Source organism: Perissodus microlepis, chromosome 12, assembly GCF_051167445.1.
Source record: "Perissodus microlepis isolate ML-2025 ecotype Zambia chromosome 12, ASM5116744v1, whole genome shotgun sequence".
NCBI lineage: Eukaryota > Metazoa > Chordata > Actinopteri > Cichliformes > Cichlidae > Perissodus > Perissodus microlepis.
In genome coordinates, this window is record NC_140472.1 from 26154926 (window position 1) to 26171037 (window position 16112).

At 41.7% G+C, this 16112-nt stretch overlaps 2 protein-coding genes across 4 annotated transcripts; both read left to right on the forward strand.

Annotated features, from left to right (window-relative positions):
* The first annotated feature begins 24 nt into the window (after window positions 1-24).
* On the forward strand, window positions 25-5135 carry gp1bb (glycoprotein Ib platelet subunit beta). The gene is made up of 2 exons (XM_084947517.1): window positions 25-2369; window positions 3789-5135. The coding sequence occupies exon 2, from the start codon at window positions 3801-3803 to the stop codon at window positions 4413-4415; it is 615 nt and encodes a 204-aa protein (XP_084803643.1). The 5' UTR covers window positions 25-2369; window positions 3789-3800; the 3' UTR covers window positions 4416-5135.
* A 749-nt stretch (window positions 5136-5884) lies between these two features.
* Window positions 5885-15519, forward strand: dhx37 (DEAH (Asp-Glu-Ala-His) box polypeptide 37). Of its 3 annotated transcripts, none has more exons than XM_084947512.1 (27): window positions 5885-6063; window positions 6221-6358; window positions 6449-6618; window positions 7080-7192; window positions 7305-7662; window positions 7759-7907; window positions 8007-8099; window positions 8202-8298; window positions 8658-8771; window positions 8861-9077; window positions 9363-9461; window positions 9545-9615; window positions 9701-9836; window positions 9924-10000; window positions 10879-11111; window positions 11229-11340; window positions 11429-11535; window positions 12136-12324; window positions 12507-12631; window positions 12915-13031; window positions 13115-13287; window positions 13367-13481; window positions 13831-13968; window positions 14048-14142; window positions 14764-14837; window positions 14962-15059; window positions 15145-15519. In XM_084947512.1, the coding sequence occupies exons 2-27, from the start codon at window positions 6256-6258 to the stop codon at window positions 15219-15221; spliced, it is 3450 nt and encodes a 1149-aa protein (XP_084803638.1). In that variant the 5' UTR covers window positions 5885-6063; window positions 6221-6255; the 3' UTR covers window positions 15222-15519. The 3 variants fall into 3 exon arrangements, with proteins under 3 accessions (XP_084803638.1, XP_084803637.1, XP_084803636.1); XM_084947510.1 differs by having other exon boundaries at window positions 5886-6063; window positions 6243-6358; XM_084947511.1 differs by having other exon boundaries at window positions 5885-6358.
* The last annotated feature ends 593 nt before the right edge of the window (window positions 15520-16112 follow it).

Consider the following 16112-nt stretch of genomic DNA (forward strand, 5'->3'; position numbering starts at 1 on the left):
CAGTACTCAGAGCTGAAGCCGCTGCAAGGACTTGATCTGCTGATTCATATTTATCTCCTGCAGCCATTCTTCCTCTGCACTGCACACGGCATCTTCTTCCTGCTGGGCAGCCCAGAAATACACAAGCAGATATGGGAGGACAGAAATATCTCAGAAGAGCTCAGTTATTATATTATTATTTTATTATTAAGTGTCACAGTGGAAAATAAGGGTGTTTTAATAAAGGTAAAAGCACTCGTTATTGTGATAATGTTGAATGCTTGTGGTGACAGAGTGAATTTTAGCTGCTTTATTCAGCTCAGTAGCATGAAATGTCTTTTCTTAACCTAAAATAATTCAAAAGAATTCACAATCTAATCATTTGTTTGTTAATTGTGTTTTGTCTTACTGATTTGTATCTGCAAACTAATTGGAGTAAAATTGCAATTTGCTTCTCCGAAGGGCTGTATGAGCATAAAACAGAAATATCCAAGATCACTACAACTACCTCAGATTTGTTTTTAAGCATATAAACACCCCAAAGTCAAACTGGGGTTTCACTGCTCAGAGAGACTACAACAAGCGCGAGACTTACATCTCAGAATCTACACGCCTCAGTTAGCATGTCAATGTTGAAGTTCATGACAGTACAATTAGAAAAAGACTGAACGAGCATGGTCTTGGTTGGAAGGGCTGCCAGGAGAAAGCCTCTTCTCTCAGGAAAGAACGTGGCACAGCTTAGATGTGCAAAGCTGCATCTGAACAAATGGCAAGTTCTCGGTGATGGAGGTGTGATGATTTAGGCTTGCAGCCACAGGACCTGGGCACCTTGCACTCATTGAGTCAGTCATGAACTCCTCTTAATATCAAAAGTACTCTAGAGTTGAACTGAAGCTTGGCTGAAAATGGGTCATACGACAGAAGAATAAAGGTGTTGTAAAGGTGCAGTGAAAGTCCAGAAATGCTGTGGGAGCTAAGAAAGCTGTGCATAAACGAACGCTCTATGAACTGAAACTGTGTTGTAAAGAAGGGTGGGCCAAAATTCCTCAACAACATTGAGTCCTACGAATCTTTATTTGCACATGACTGTACGTAACCGCTGTCAGACAGTTTAAAACAGAAGAAAAAAAATACGTTTTTGATTTTTCAGAGTTTATGTGCTCCTTATTGGCTCCTTATGGAATATTTAATATTAGACTTAATACATACCATGTCTGGTGTGCATTATGACACAAAAATACAATCTAAACATAGACTATAAAATTATAAAAGTAGATTATAAAGAATTGTACACTTCAGATTATTACACATATTTAATACATGTTTGCAGTTTGCTATACAGAACTAGGAAGAGTCTAGAGGGTTGTGGGGTGGAGTGAAAATAAGTCATTAAAAACTTTATTGTCCTCACATTAAATTCTCCGTTTATGCCATGATGGAAAAAAAATTGTCATGGTCTGGGTGTGTGGCCGTAAAATTCCGCTGAAGGTCTGGACCTCCCTGGTATCCACCCATGGGCAGGGCCTACAGCCTCCCTCACCTGAAGCTTATTGAGGCAATTAGGTTGGAGATTTAAGCTGCTTGCTGACACTGCTTCCTCGCCATTTCATCAACTAGCCTATTTACACCTGGGAATTCCATCACACTGAACAACTCATCTTGGAAATCTGGTTAACCCACCTGCTTTCAGAATCATCTCCTTGCCTCACCTGCCTGCCCTCCTGCCCTTACACCACCACGGGACCTTCACCGCTCAGGACAGCTGACGCACACCACCAAACCCACCCGGCCCACACCACCTCTCCTTCACCGCTTCCATCTCCCACCTGCACATGCGTACCTAATCACCAGCCAGCTGCCGTTGCTTTCTTGGACCTGTCCCCCTGCTTTATCCCTCTCTCCTGGCCAAGACCCTCACACCCCATGTGTCAAGCCTTAAGCCAAGTGCCATTGTAAACATCATCCTTGTGCTAGTTAATAAAACTTTGTTAAACCCTTTCCTCAGCCTCCGCTTTGGGTTCTCTGCATGTGGGTTTGATCTTTGGTACTCATCCTCCGGCCGTTTTGTGACAAAAAATTTCTAGCCTCATGTGATCTCAATAAAAGGCCGACAATCGATTACTGTGTGAAAATACTCAAACTTTAAAAATAAAGAAAATCTTTAATTAGTTTTTAGGTCTTTATTAGGATTTAAATCATCAAAACATAGCGGGTGACATGTTTTCCACGTTGGTGTGCATGTTCTGTGCGTGCATGTGCACAGGCGTGTGCGTGCCTGAGCTCATAATTTGACAGCGGTCTTTATCAGTGAGAGCCAGCTGGCAGTAGCACACACTCTGAGAGCAACTGTAAAAAACAGAGTCATCTCCCGAAGACGCGACGCACTGAAGGTAAAAGACTCTCCTCAGACCTTGTTTAGACTTTTCAGGTCTGCTGTGACATCATCAGTTTAATTTATTCCTCTTAAAGTTTAAGTTGATAGTTGATGTAATTACTGTGTTCTGTTTTCATTTACTCTACAGTGTAATGTACTTAGTATAAATGTGTGAAAACAGCAATCGGGTTGTGCAGCTTGTCATCAGCAGGGAGGTGTTTCCAGTCAGTGTCAATGCAATTGACTAAAATTATCCAAAATTAATAATTTATCCTGTAAAACATACAATATTTGTTATTTATGAGTCCACATGATGACCTCATTATTACCATATTCTAAACGTATGTGGTCATTTTGTAATGTTTATGTGTTAAATTTGTTTAAATAAATTATGACCTAGTTTTAGATCATGGATACATCACATGCAGTTTTACATGTTTAATTTTATAAAGTCTGCATGAAATTTACTGCTAATGTCATATTAATCAGGACAAACTGCTCAAACAATGTATGATCAAATACAAAGCAGATACTGTGACCAGTAAAATGAAAACACCTGCACACATGAATGCATTTTTAGCTACAACAACACAAACTGCAGCCTCACAACAGAACCGAGACTTTCTGTTTTCTGATCATTTACGTTGAGATATGAGTTTGCAGTGGACACTTGTATGTGACACACAAAAAATGACAGGCAGAGGTAACTCTAGTTTTCGAGTCATTATCTCAAAATGTTGAGTTCCTTCTGAGTAAGATCAAGTTTTTAAGATGCAATTTCAAGATATTTAAACCAAAACCTTCCGCACTCATCCACGCCTCGTTTCTTTTACCTTGTGTCCTTTCCTGATTTTCTCTTCACCGATTGGCTCCCGTTTTCTTTTGTCCTTTAATTGAACTCAGTTTGCACACATTATACAAGGACTACACTCCTCCATGGGGCAGCAGCTCAGAGTTTTTTCGGTTCGTGTGCGTCTCCTTGTGCAATTAAATAACCTTTGGTCTGAAGTAAAATAAACCTTAAGTACTGATTGCTGGCTCTGTTTTTGCTGATAATCCTTTTCTTTGAACCTCCAAATTACATATATGTTATATAGAAAAAAAACCCATAAGCTCATGTATGTCTGATTTTTTTCCTCTGGCACTGGTGTGGGCATCAGATCTAAAGATCCATCATCAGTCCAGCCCTTTAGATCTGAGCAGCTCAGATGCATGCTTTACTGCCTTAAGTTAGAAGAGTTTATCTTTTTGCACAATGTGGATTTTTGACTTTTTTTTATGTCAGCGCATGATGAGTTTTGCATAAACACACTAATGATCTTCATGGCTTCAATAATATACAGTGAAGAGATTGTTTCACACAATACATACAAAGGGCAGTTTTACAGTTCAACTCACTCTAATTAACCCTTGATTCCTCCTCTCTCCTTTGCAGTGATTAGGAACCATGAAGGAGTTTCTGCTTATGTGTCTGCTCCTCTTGTTTGGAGGTCAAAGGTCCTCCGCCTGTCCCCATCTCTGCTCCTGTCACAGCAGCCAGGTGGACTGCAGCAGCAGATCTCTCACAGTTTCTTCGCTGCCTTCCAGTTTCTCTGCTGGGACTTCCGAGCTCCGTCTCCACAATAACCTGCTGACCACACTTCCTAACGGGCTCCTGGATGATCTGACCTCCCTCCGCTCCGTCTCTCTTCACGGTAACCCCTGGGCGTGTGACTGCGGCATCCTCTACCTGCGAGCCTGGCTGCTGCGCCAACCTGCTGGCAGCACATCACACGTGGGCGTCAACTGCAGCTCCCCACCCAAACTGAGAGGTCGGCTGGTGGCGTATTTAACTGAGCAGGAGGTGCTGGACTCCTGCCACTACTGGTACTGTGACCTGGCTTTGGCCTCGCAGGTGTGTCTGCTTGTATTTGTGGTCGTGCAGGCGGCTCTGCTCGTGGCCCTCGTCTTCTTCCTCAAGAGGTTCGAGAAGGTGTCTAAAGAAGCAAAGAGAATAACAGAGGAGAGCTTTACCCCCGCGGATGGTCAGAGGGAGAACGAGTACATGCCTTTAAAGCCGTGATGTGCGAAGGGCTGATCAGCATTTGAACACCAGGGATGAAACCTCTGTCACTGTGATTTTAAGTTCAGGTGACGAGTTGAAGGAGTAACCTGAAAATAAATCTATTCAGATATGTAGAAACATAAATATATTAAACACACCAAGTTTCAGCTTTGTTTCAGGAGAGCACTCGTGAGGAAGATTTTAGATCTGAAAGGCTTGGATATAGTTTTTCCCCTTTAATTTGTCACATGTCCAGTTGCAGACCACAGTAGACCACTGTAAAATAAACTAAACAAAGACAAAGATTATTTTATCTGAGAGTAAATAAACTAACGTGTTAATAATATCATTGTGTTTGCTCTTTACACGTATCTGATCAAATGATGCATGAAACCTGATTTATCTCCAAAATGTTATTTAAAAATAGTATTTTATGATTTTTAAATAAAATAATAATCCATGTGTTGTTATTATCTGGATTTAAGCATAACTGAAGACCAAATGAAGGGCAGATATGTTGTTTGTATCTGTTTAGGGCAATTTCGTGTTGTTTATTCTTTTGAGCTTTATTTTAGGATAAATCTCATGATGTCTTTTGCCATTTTGCATTCATACATTGTGTAATTTGTAAGAAAACAAAGCAAAACAAATTATTCTGATTGATGTTTTGTCATATTTGTGTAACTTTTAAGCACAAAACAAATGGTTTGATTAAATTTTTTTCTAATTGTTTCAAAACATTGTACACTTTTTTCACAATTGTATTACAAATTTCATTGCTTCCTTAGCATACCTATTTATCATACCAACCCTCTACATGTCCTTTGTCATTACATACATGAACCTCCTCTGAGGTTTTCCGTTTTTCTTCATGCCTGGCTCCATCTTCAGCATCTTTTGTACAGTATATCCACTATCCCCCCTCTGAATATGTCCAAACCATCTCAGCCTTATCTATCTAACCCTTGTCTCATAATCTCTCGACCTGAGTTGTTCCATCTCTTGTGTTTTTCTCAGCTTCACAGTCTCCAAACCAAAAATCACAGCAGGTCTCACTACCATCTCTTAAACCCTCCCTTTCCATCTTTTTGCTATCCTTCTTTGACAAATAACCCCTGAAACTAGCCTTCACCCTGCGATCTCAACACTGTCCTCATACACGTCCTGTTTCTCTCTTGGCACCCATGTTTTCTCTAGAGCCACAAAAATACAGCTTTAAAATGTGCCATCAGAAGAACTTCAAATGTGTTACATCACAATTTGGAAGATTTTTGCATTCGTACGTCAAATAAACATCAATCGGACCAAATCATTATCATCAAAATAAGCTTTTTGCCATCTGATATTGGCTGACCCCATAAGACAAAAATGACCCTTATACGTCATTTAAATGTAAGTATTTTGAGTTGATTAAATAAAAATCAATAAATAAAAAAGATTATAGGTTATACAGTTTAGGTTATAAACAATATTTTCCCATTAGTTAGGATCACTAAACAACGGGACGTCGAACTTTTTCTATAGCGGAACGTTTCTACGGAGTCAAATTTTAGCGACGGACCCGTTTGGTTGATGAACACTTAAATGTTTACACGTGAGGTTAGTGCACTGCTTCAGTTTTTGGATCCAGGTGTTTAAAGTCAAATGCAGCTGTTCAGATAAGAAGGTTTGTATTTGGAGGTGTTCACAAACTTTTAATCGGTTCTGTTAATAACAATTTTAGGCTAACGATAAAGTTAGCTTGTTAGCTGTCGATGTTTAGCAAGCAGTGTTTCAGACTTTTTTGGTCTTTCTCATTATAACCGGTGGCTTTGGGTTCATAGATTTTTATTTACCGACCTACAGACTTAAGTTTAAAATGGGAAAACTAAGGAAAAAACACAACTGGAAGGGGCGACAGCAAAGTGACCCTCCGCCATCTGCAGATGAAGAGAAGACAGAAGTTGTTGTGGAACTCAAAGGTAGTAGGAAAACATCAAGAGGAGAAAACACCTTTGACACTTGTATGTCGTGCATTCTGTGACCCTGACTCTTCTGTTTGTATAAATCAGATGGGTCCATACTGAAAGGTGTAGATGAGAGCAACGCCTTGGTCCTCCCATCCAGCAAATCCAAGAAGAATAAATCCTCGCTGCCACCGATCTCCAAGAAGAAGCCCCTCACCAAGAAGCAGAAGAAGGAGCTGCAGAAGGTCCTGGAGCGCAAGGAGAAGAAAGCTCAGGTAAGGAATCTTCATACATTTAGTTCTCTGTGAGGTTTTTCTAATTCATGTCGACATTAATAACCAGACTGATTACTTTAGTGACAGTGATCCATTGTTTCTAAAGTCCTGAAAGAAAGTTAATGATTTGGTTTATAAAATGATCAAAGTGAAGTCAAAGTCGATCCTGACTCTGACTCTAGATATAGAAGCTGAGTATTGAGCACAGTACGATGTTGTCCTTATATTTACTGTAGCTTGTAGCTTAGCTTGTTCTCTAAAGTAATTTGAGCTATATGCTTGAAAAATTTAAATCAGGCGAAAGTATTGTTTTGTTATCAGCACTGAAACATGGATGTCTTTATTGTGTTGTAGTGATATTTTATTATAATAGTGATATTTTATATTTCTCCCTGCTCTTTGAGGGCTGAATTTTAACAGTCAAGCACACATGCCGTTTACGTGCTCTCTCTTCTGTCCAGAGAGCAGAGATCCTGGCCAAACTGGCTGAGGTGCAGCTTCCAGAATCCGAACTGAAGCTGCTGTACACCACTTCCAAACTGGGAACAGGAGAAAAGCTCTACCAGGCTAAACGGTAAGAGCACAACACAACGTGTTAATCAAGACGGAGAACATGTGTGATTGTTTCTCGGTGGAGAAGGTGGAGTAAAAGCATCTTGTCTTCTTCTTCTTTTTTTTTTATTCAGGTCAGCAGATGAAGTGAAAGATGAAGACTCTGGCCCAAAGATCAGCAGCGTCAGCGGAGCAAACAGGAAGAGAAAATGGGAGGAAGATGATGATGAAGAAGAACAAAAGGCAGAAGAGAGCAGTGATGTAGACACATCGTCTGATGAGGATGAAGATGAGCAGGAGGATGAAGTTAGTAACACCACAGATATGAGTGAATGTAAGGAAACCAGCTCTGTCTGTCAGGAGACCAAACATGAAGTGAAGGTGGAGCAAGATGGAGAGAAAGAAAAGAAGATTTCAGACCAGGAGAAAGTTCAGAAGAAGCCGTCTGAACCAGCTATTTTCATTCCTGTTGATAGATCACCAGAAGTACAGGTGAGCACCTGAGACCGTAAAAGCATCCTGCAAAATAGAACTTAGAAAGGTGTTTTTGTGCATTTTCATCAATTCTGCATTACGATGTTGCTGCAGGAGGCTCGTCTAAAGCTGCCCGTTCTGGCAGAGGAGCAGGTCATCATGGAGGCCGTGAGAGAAAATCCCAGTATCGTCATCTGTGGAGAGACGGGGAGTGGAAAAACCACTCAGGTGCCTCAGTTTCTGTATGAAGCCGGCTATGCCAGGTAGTTTGTCCACTTGATGGTGTTGCCTTTGTAAATGTTTCATTGGAGGAAAAAAGTGTGTGTAGTTTGCGTCATCCTGCTCACTCTTGATTCCTGCAGTGGCGGGAGGATGATCGGCATCACAGAGCCGAGGAGAGTAGCAGCAGTGAGCATGTCCCACAGAGTGGCCAAAGAGATGAACCTGCCCACACAGTAAATTAACCATTCTGTGTTCAGAGTAATTAAAAATAAACCCATACAGTTTAAAAGTATAACTTTGTGTTGTTAATTATATGTTTGTGTGTCTGTTATCAGGGTCGTGTCGTACCAGATTCGATACGAAGGGAACGTGACGAGTGACACAAAGATAAAGTTCATGACAGACGGTGTTCTGCTGAAGGAGATTCAGAAGGTATCATCTGCTTTCTACTGGGTCACCTAATAAATAATATGACAACAGGATGGAGGTGGAGGATCAGCCAGGTGGATGACTCGGCCTTTTTCATTTTTCACAAACGATTTCATCAGTTTGGACCAATTAAATCAGTTCTAATGAGGAAAGTTAATGCCTCGCTTCCATGTTATTTGTATTAACCAGTAGTAACAAATAGTTTTTGAATTGTGTTCTGAATTAAAGGTCAAAAAATATTTGCAGTAAATTCTAAAGTTATTTTTTGCCATCTTTGAAGAAGCAGTAAAGGGATAAAAGAGCATGGATTTAGTGTTACTTCAATTGTCTCCAGTTTTGTCACAGACTATTTTGTGTTGCAGGATTTTCTGCTCCAGAAATACAGCGCAATCATCATCGACGAAGCACACGAAAGGAGCGTCTACACCGACATCCTCATCGGATTATTGTCTCGTATCGTCCCCCTCAGGAACAAGGTGGGAATATCTTAACGTTTCCGATTTACAGGAAAAAAAGGGGGTTGTTTCTATAAAAACCTCTCCATTTCTCCTCCGTCTGTCTGCAGAAAGGTATGCCTATGAAGCTCCTGATCATGTCCGCTACTCTGCGGGTTGAAGACTTCACAGAAAACCAGCGGCTGTTCCGGACGCCTCCTCCCGTCATCAAGGTGGATGCTCGTCAGTTCCCGGTAACTATCCACTTCAACAAACGCACCCCGCTGGAGGATTACACTGGAGAGGCTTTTCACAAGACCTGCAAAATCCACCGGATGCTGCCTCCAGGTAGGTTTTAGTGTTTATATTTATTTACTACAGAAAGTGGTGAACAACAAAGTATAACTGAGGATATGATGAAAATATAATATATGGGTGATGGGGCGCCTCTTTAAGGGGCTGACCACGCGACTCACATACAGAGAGCCCTGGGTTCGAATCTACCCAAGGTGGCAACTATATTTTCCTGTAAAAATGAATTGTGGTGCGTCTCATTCGGGTAAACTGCAGTTAGAGTTCAGTCTTTCCACAGATACAGTCTCCACTTCTTTTATAACATGTTTTGCATTTTAGGTGGTATCCTGGTGTTTCTGACTGGTCAGGCTGAAGTTCACAGTCTCTGCAGAAGACTGAGGAAAGCTTTCCCCTTCAGGAAGGGTGACACAGCCACAGGTGAGGGGTCGGCCTCCTCACACTCTGACGTATATCTGAGCTGGGACTGTGGTTCTGTGTATTTACTTGAGTTTTGTATCCAGCTGAAGATGAGGAAGCCGAAACCTCAGAGGCAATGAGGAAGTTCAAAAAGGCCAAACAGAAGAAGACTGTTGTAAGTAAACTTTTTAAAAAATATATTCTGTCCACCTCAGTCCTCAACAGATCTTGAAAATAAGTGTTTTAACTGTTGTCTCCAGTCTTTACCCCGAATCGACTTGGATAACTACTCCGCCCTGCCAGTGGATGAAGGTGATGAGGACAGAGAGGCGGGGATCGGAGACGAGGAGGATGGAGACTCCGATCTTGACCTTGGAGATGATCCTGCTGATGGAGGTAAGCCACTCTGAATAAATCTCCAGTCCAGGTGGATGCGTTTCAGATGAGCAACATTACAAATTCTGCCCTGTTTCCTCTCCGTAGAGGAAAAGGCGGACGCATCCATACCGCTCTATGTCCTCCCACTCTACTCTCTGCTGGCCCCAGAGCAGCAGGCTAAGGTGAGATTAATATCTTATCACAGAACAAACCTGATAAAAAAAATCATACATGACAAGAGAAGTGCCGGTGCTTGTGCGATAAAGTAAAATGAACGTTTTGGTTCTGCTTCTGATCAGTCACACTCATCATAAAACAATACTTTAAAGAAATCTTTACTTCTCAAGCAGAAACTGAGTTTAAAATGAGTTTAAAATGTAAACTCTAAACTTCCTGATTTAAAATGCATGCCACTATAATTTCCAATAGCAGCCACTTAGTAGCTTCTGCTTTTAGCAAATTGCCATTACAGTTCTATTTATCCCTACACTAAGGGTTACTTTATTGTCTCAAATTGCTAAACTGCTACAGAAAACTGCTTTTTGATCAAACTAATGACAGTATGAACCTGGAATCTTGTAGAAATCTTATTCATTTATCTTATTTTCCCGCAAATCTGAGGTGGACATGTTGAGGGCATTTGATGAGCCTGTTATCCATACCTAAGTCAGAGTAAAGAAAGCCATGCTTTACCTTCACAAACCAGGGTTTGAGCTGGCTCTCCTGTCAGGTTGTGGCATTAAACTAGATTTGAAAGCTGTGCACACATCATCCCATCGGCAGGATGCATGCTGTGGTGGTGAAGGGCAGTTTTATTGTAAACACTAATTATTATTTTATTATTAATGCAAAGTGTGTAAAGTGCATTCTGCTCATTTGGTTTATGTGCAAGATGAAGGGTTTAGAAAATCTAAAAGCTCCAGTTTACTGACTTTTCTAAACAAAATGTAGCTTTATACACCCTTTGAGTTTAGTTTTTTTCCAGACTTTTTTCAGTAGCTGAGGAGTCACATGATGCTTTTATGATGACATCATGTATATGCGTTCTTTTTGGCTGCAGGTGTTCAGGCCTCCTCCTCCCGGCACCCGTCTTTGCGTCATCGCCACCAATGTGGCAGAGACGTCTTTGACCATTCCCGGGATCAAGTACGTGGTGGACTGCGGTCGAGTTAAGAAGCGTTTCTACGACAAAGTGACCGGAGTGTCGTCCTTTAAAGTCACATGGACCTCACAGGCTTCAGCCAATCAGAGGGCTGGCAGAGCGGGACGAACCGAGCCAGGACACTGCTACAGGTCAGTGCTGTTAAACTACGTAACCCTAAAACCCTAATTAGAGAGGGTTTTTTTGTTTTTTGAGGGGTTTTTTTACACAACAAGGATTTTCACCGCAGTTTCTCCTTGTTTCTGCAGGTTGTACTCCTCTGCAGTGTTTGGAGACTTCACTTTGTTCTCAGAGGCGGAGATCACTCGCAGGCCTGTGGAGGACCTGGTTTTACAGATGAAAGATCTCAACATAGAAAAAGTCAGTAAAATCTGAAATGCTGTCTTAAAGGGGAACAAAATTGTGATAACAGGGTTTTAACCAGAGTCATATTTTGTGTTTTCTGCAGGTGGTCAATTTTCCTTTTCCCACACCTCCCTCTACTGAGGTTCTTGTTGCAGCAGAGCAGTTATTAGTGTCGCTGGGAGCTCTGGAAGAGCCGCCGTGTACTGGAAGGTAAATTTTTACTGTTCCATTTAAGTGTAATTAATGAGGCCCCCTTTTTTTCTTAGAACACAAAATATATTTATTAAAAGGGTGGTTTTACTTCAAAGCTCCTGCATAGAGACATGGAAAAAATTAAAATGAAATCTATACTGGGCAGAATCCAGCAGGTATTGATATTGTACGTTTCAGTTTACTTTCATGCGTTTTAGCTCCTAGCTGGTGGCTAGCCTTCACTGTCTAGAGCAGCTGTAGTGAGTCATAATGTTGTTTAAATGGACACTTGAGCATTATCAGGATTTTTGCTTTAATAAAAGCATAAAATTCAGTTTTATTCAGTTTTATTTAAATCAAATCACAACAACCGTCGCCTCAAGAAACTCTATATTGTAAGGAAAAGCCTGTGTGTATATTGTGAGAGAAAACCCCAAGAATCACACAACCGCCTTATAGCAAGCGCTTGGCAACAGTGGGAAAGAAAAACTCCCTTTTAACAGGAAGAAACTTTCTTGAACACACTGAGTAATCACTCACTACAGTTTAGAAAAAGTGAAAAGGTATCATTTTTAAAACAGTCTTGTGCAAACTTGTAAACTGTTTATTTCTTATAAGGTTGAAAGACATGCAGCGAGCGAAGCTGAGCTGTCCCATCACCCCTCTGGGCAGAGCGATGGCGTCGTTCCCCGTGGCGCCGCGTTACGCTAAAATGTTAGCGCTCGGGAAGCAGCAGGATTGTCTGCCATACGTCATCGCTGTGGTAGCAGCCATGACAGTTCGGGAAATTTTTGAAGACCTCGACAGGTGAGAAAAGTGTAAAAATTTGGAAGAGCAGATCACCACATATAGATGAGACTAACTTTAAATGTTGGATGAAATCTTGAAATACCCTTCAAGCTCAGTCTGTTTTCGAGCCGTATATATGATTTTTTATTTATTTTTAATAGCTATAATTTTTTTTCCTTTTCCTCTGTTTCTCTCCTCAGACCTGCTCGTAGTGAAGATGAGAGCTCCAAGCTCAACCAACGTCGAGCTCGGCTGACCCAAATGAGGAGGTTGTGGGCTGGACAAGGAGCCTCGCTCCTGCTGGGAGACCTCATGATTATGCTGGGTGAGCTTACTCTTTGTTCAAGTTGCACTAGTGGTCAGTATTGTACAACAGTGTTTTAGGCAGTCTGTTAGATTGCATGCTTAGTGTGTTGTATGGCTCCAAAACCTTACATTTCTTCCAGGTTTTAGCAACAAGCCAAATTTTTAGGTGAAACTGAAACAGCAGGAGGTTCTTCATTAGAATAATTTTTACAGAGACAGATTTAACTGGGTTTTTTTTTTTTTTAAATTCTACAGCTTGAATATATTACATATGTTAATAACTTGCATTCCTGTGTCTCCAGGTGCTGTTGGTGCTTGTGAATTTGCTGGCTGCACTCCCAGGTTTTGTGAGAACAGTGGGCTGAGGTATAAAGCTATGGTGGAGATCAGAAAGCTCAGAGGACAACTTACTAATGCAGGTACATGGACACAGCAAACTCAGATAATCAACATGTCTGCCTCTGAAACACAGCTGCAAGTCATTTTTCTTCCCTCCTCCCAGTGAACGCTGTGTGTCCAGAGGTGGGGGTCTTTGTGGATCCCAAGATGACTCCACCGACGGAGCACCAGGTGGTTTGCTTGCGGCAGATTGTTCTGGCAGGTCTCGGAGACCATCTTGCAAGGCGTGCCCAGGGAGAGGATTTGGTGGACCCGAAATGGAAGAATGCATACAAGGTCTGTAATTGAACATTAGAAGTATATACTGTGTTATGGGTCTCTTCACATCCTCATCTTTGTCCGTTTTTGCTTGTAGACACCTCTTATGGATGAGCCGGTGTTCATTCATCCAAATTCTGCGTTGTTCAAAACGCTGCCAGAGTTTGTGGTCTACCAGGAGGTCATGGAGACCAGCAAGATGTACATGAGAGGTAAATGAGACTGAAAGGGAATAAAATCACATGTGTCCTCTTAATTCATGTAGAACTGACTGCCAGAATGTGTCTGATTCCTACGTGTGTGTGACAACTTTTTATAGTTGAATATATAAAAGGGACTACCTTGTGATTAAAAGGTTGTTACTGCATGAATCTGCAGGTCCATCTTTTATCGTCTGTGGCACAGTCCTGATTGTATGGCTGCTTACATGCTTGTTTTTGATCATTTTTACCTATTTTCTAAATATTTTGCTTCTTTAAACCCTAATTAAAGGACAATAAAGTGGCGCTGTGTTACTGAAACAAGATTTGCAGACTGATGCCTTTCCTTTATTCCTGTCAGGTGTTTCAGCTGTTGAAGCAGAGTGGGTCCCACAGTTTCTCCCACAGTACTGTCACTTTGGCTCTCCGCTAGAGTCACCGTCCCCGTGGTTCTGTTCTTCTACCGGCACCGTCAGATGCCACCGTTCAAGCACCTTCTGTGAGTTTTCCACAGCCGAGCACTAGAACTGAAACCTCTTTCTTCCTACAGTGGATTAACTGCTGTGTTTCTCCTGTAGTCCGTGTGGGTTGGCAGTTGCCTGCAGTGGAGATGGAGTATCCAGAGGGCCTGGAGCGCTACAAGCTGTTTGCCAAGTTTCTTCTGGAGGGACAGGTACTGGTTTTTGTTTATCCTGAGCAATCCTTCCTGTAGTTCATCCATCCATTTTCTTCCGCTTATCCGGGGCCGGGTCGCGGGGGCAGCAGCCTAAGTAGAGAAGCCCAGACGTCTCCCCCGCCACCTGCTCCAGCTTGTCCGGCGGAACACCAAGGCGTTCCCAGGCTAACCGAGAGATATAATCTCTCCTGGTTCTGCCCTGTTTCGTCCTCCTGGTGGGACATGCCCGGAACACCTCACCCATGAAGCAGTCTTGTCAGATGCCTGAACCACCTCAACTGGCTTCTTTTGATGTGAAGGAGTTGCGGCTTTACTCTGAACCGCTCCCAGATGGCTGAACTCCTCAGCATATCTCTAAGGGAGGCCAGCCACCCTTCTAAGAAAGCTCATTCCTTCTGCTTGTATCCACAATCTCGTTCTTTCAGTCACTACCCAAAGTTTGTGATCATAGGTGAGGATAGGGACGTAAATCCATTTGGTTTGCATAGTTATCCTTGTGACAAAAACAGTAATAAATAAATTAAAAACACGGGAAACCGAGCACAAACTGCACAGTGAACAAACCTGACAGGAGCAGTTATCTCACTCACTGTAATGTGTACTTTGTATGGTTAACAGGTTTGTCCTGCACTAAAGAAACACAGCAGTCACCTGCTCTCAAACCCCTCCATCATGCTGAAAACATGGGCAAAGTAAGTTGGTGCTTTCACACACACTTTTAATCCCTTTTTACTGCATTTCCTAATTCATTTAAACCAGCGCATCACGAGGAGTTTTTATTTTTTCCTCTTACTGTCACGTCTTTGCTGTTTTTAGGTTGCAGCCCAGGACAGAGGCTTTCCTGGGAGTACTGGTGTCAAAGAAAGTTGACTGCAGAGAGGCACTCCACTCTGTCTGGAAGACTGAAGAGAAATGTAAGCATTAATGTTGTTAGTTTGCTTCTGATTTGGTTAGTTGTTTTGTCATCTAATTGTAGAATTTTTTTTTCTCCTCCTCCAGTTCTGCTTACTGCATACTGCCAGTGGTTACCTGAATCTGTGCACCAGGAAGTAGCTAAAAGTTGGCCTCCTCTATAAAAGCCTGCGTCTAAACAACCGAGACAATACAACAGACTCTTGACCGGAGACATCACATGGAGCTACATTTTGGCAGAGCCTAAATCTTTTGACTGTGGTGTCTGTTTTTTATGGTTAATCAAAGGGTGTTTACAATATCACAACACTGCCTTAGTATTAGTTTTATATTTTATTTACTGTACCACTTGTAAAGAAGATATACAGGCACAGTTTAAATGTCTTTTAACTTGTAATCAGTGTGCTGCTGTTGTTTATGTATGTCTGATTTGGTCTTCATAAGACTTATAAACACTGTGACCTTTTTTCATGCTTATTAATACGTGTGCTTGAAGGTTAAAGGTCAACTGAACCACTTTTGCACTGTATGGCATTTTATTTGTCATGAGGATTATTACCAGCTTATGAAGAAAATAAGACTTGATGTCAGCTTGGGCTACTCTAACTCTAGGATGGAGTCAGAGTCAACAAACCGTTAAAGCAAGTGGATGTTTACTGGGTGGGAGTGGTTGAGAATGAAAGCTCTGAATAAGCTGTGTTAAATAACTTGAAAAAAACCAGCACTACAGGGGCGGATCTAGAAGGGTGGTGTGGGGTGGCATGTGCCACCCTAAAATGTTCCCTTGCCACCTTAAGTGCCACCCTAGTTTTGTATATGACAGTGTTGTTTATTAAAATGAGACAACATGAACACTTTGAGCCTAGCTACAGTTAACCCTGAATATAAATTCTAAAACTGAATATATTGCATAGTGTTACCCTCCTCCCACTCACAATTAACAAAGGGTTCAGCCCAAAGTGCAGACTGGCTTTTTTTTTTGTTGTCAGTAGGAAGCGATGCATATGACTGTGCCAGAGCACATTTTAAATCAAAACCATGGGCATTTCAGATTT

Coding starts and splice junctions, on each gene's coding strand:
- gp1bb (XM_084947517.1), top strand. CDS start 3,801: ATGAAGGAGTTTCTGCTTATGTGTCTGCTCCTCTTGTTTGGAGGTCAA.
- dhx37 (XM_084947511.1), top strand. CDS start 6,256: ATGGGAAAACTAAGGAAAAAACACAACTGGAAGGGGCGACAGCAAAGT. Junction 9,616..9,700: donor CCAAACAGAAGAAGACTGTT/GTAAGTAAACTT, acceptor TGTTGTCTCCAG/TCTTTACCCCGAATCGACTT. Junction 10,001..10,878: donor CCCCAGAGCAGCAGGCTAAG/GTGAGATTAATA, acceptor TTTTGGCTGCAG/GTGTTCAGGCCTCCTCCTCC.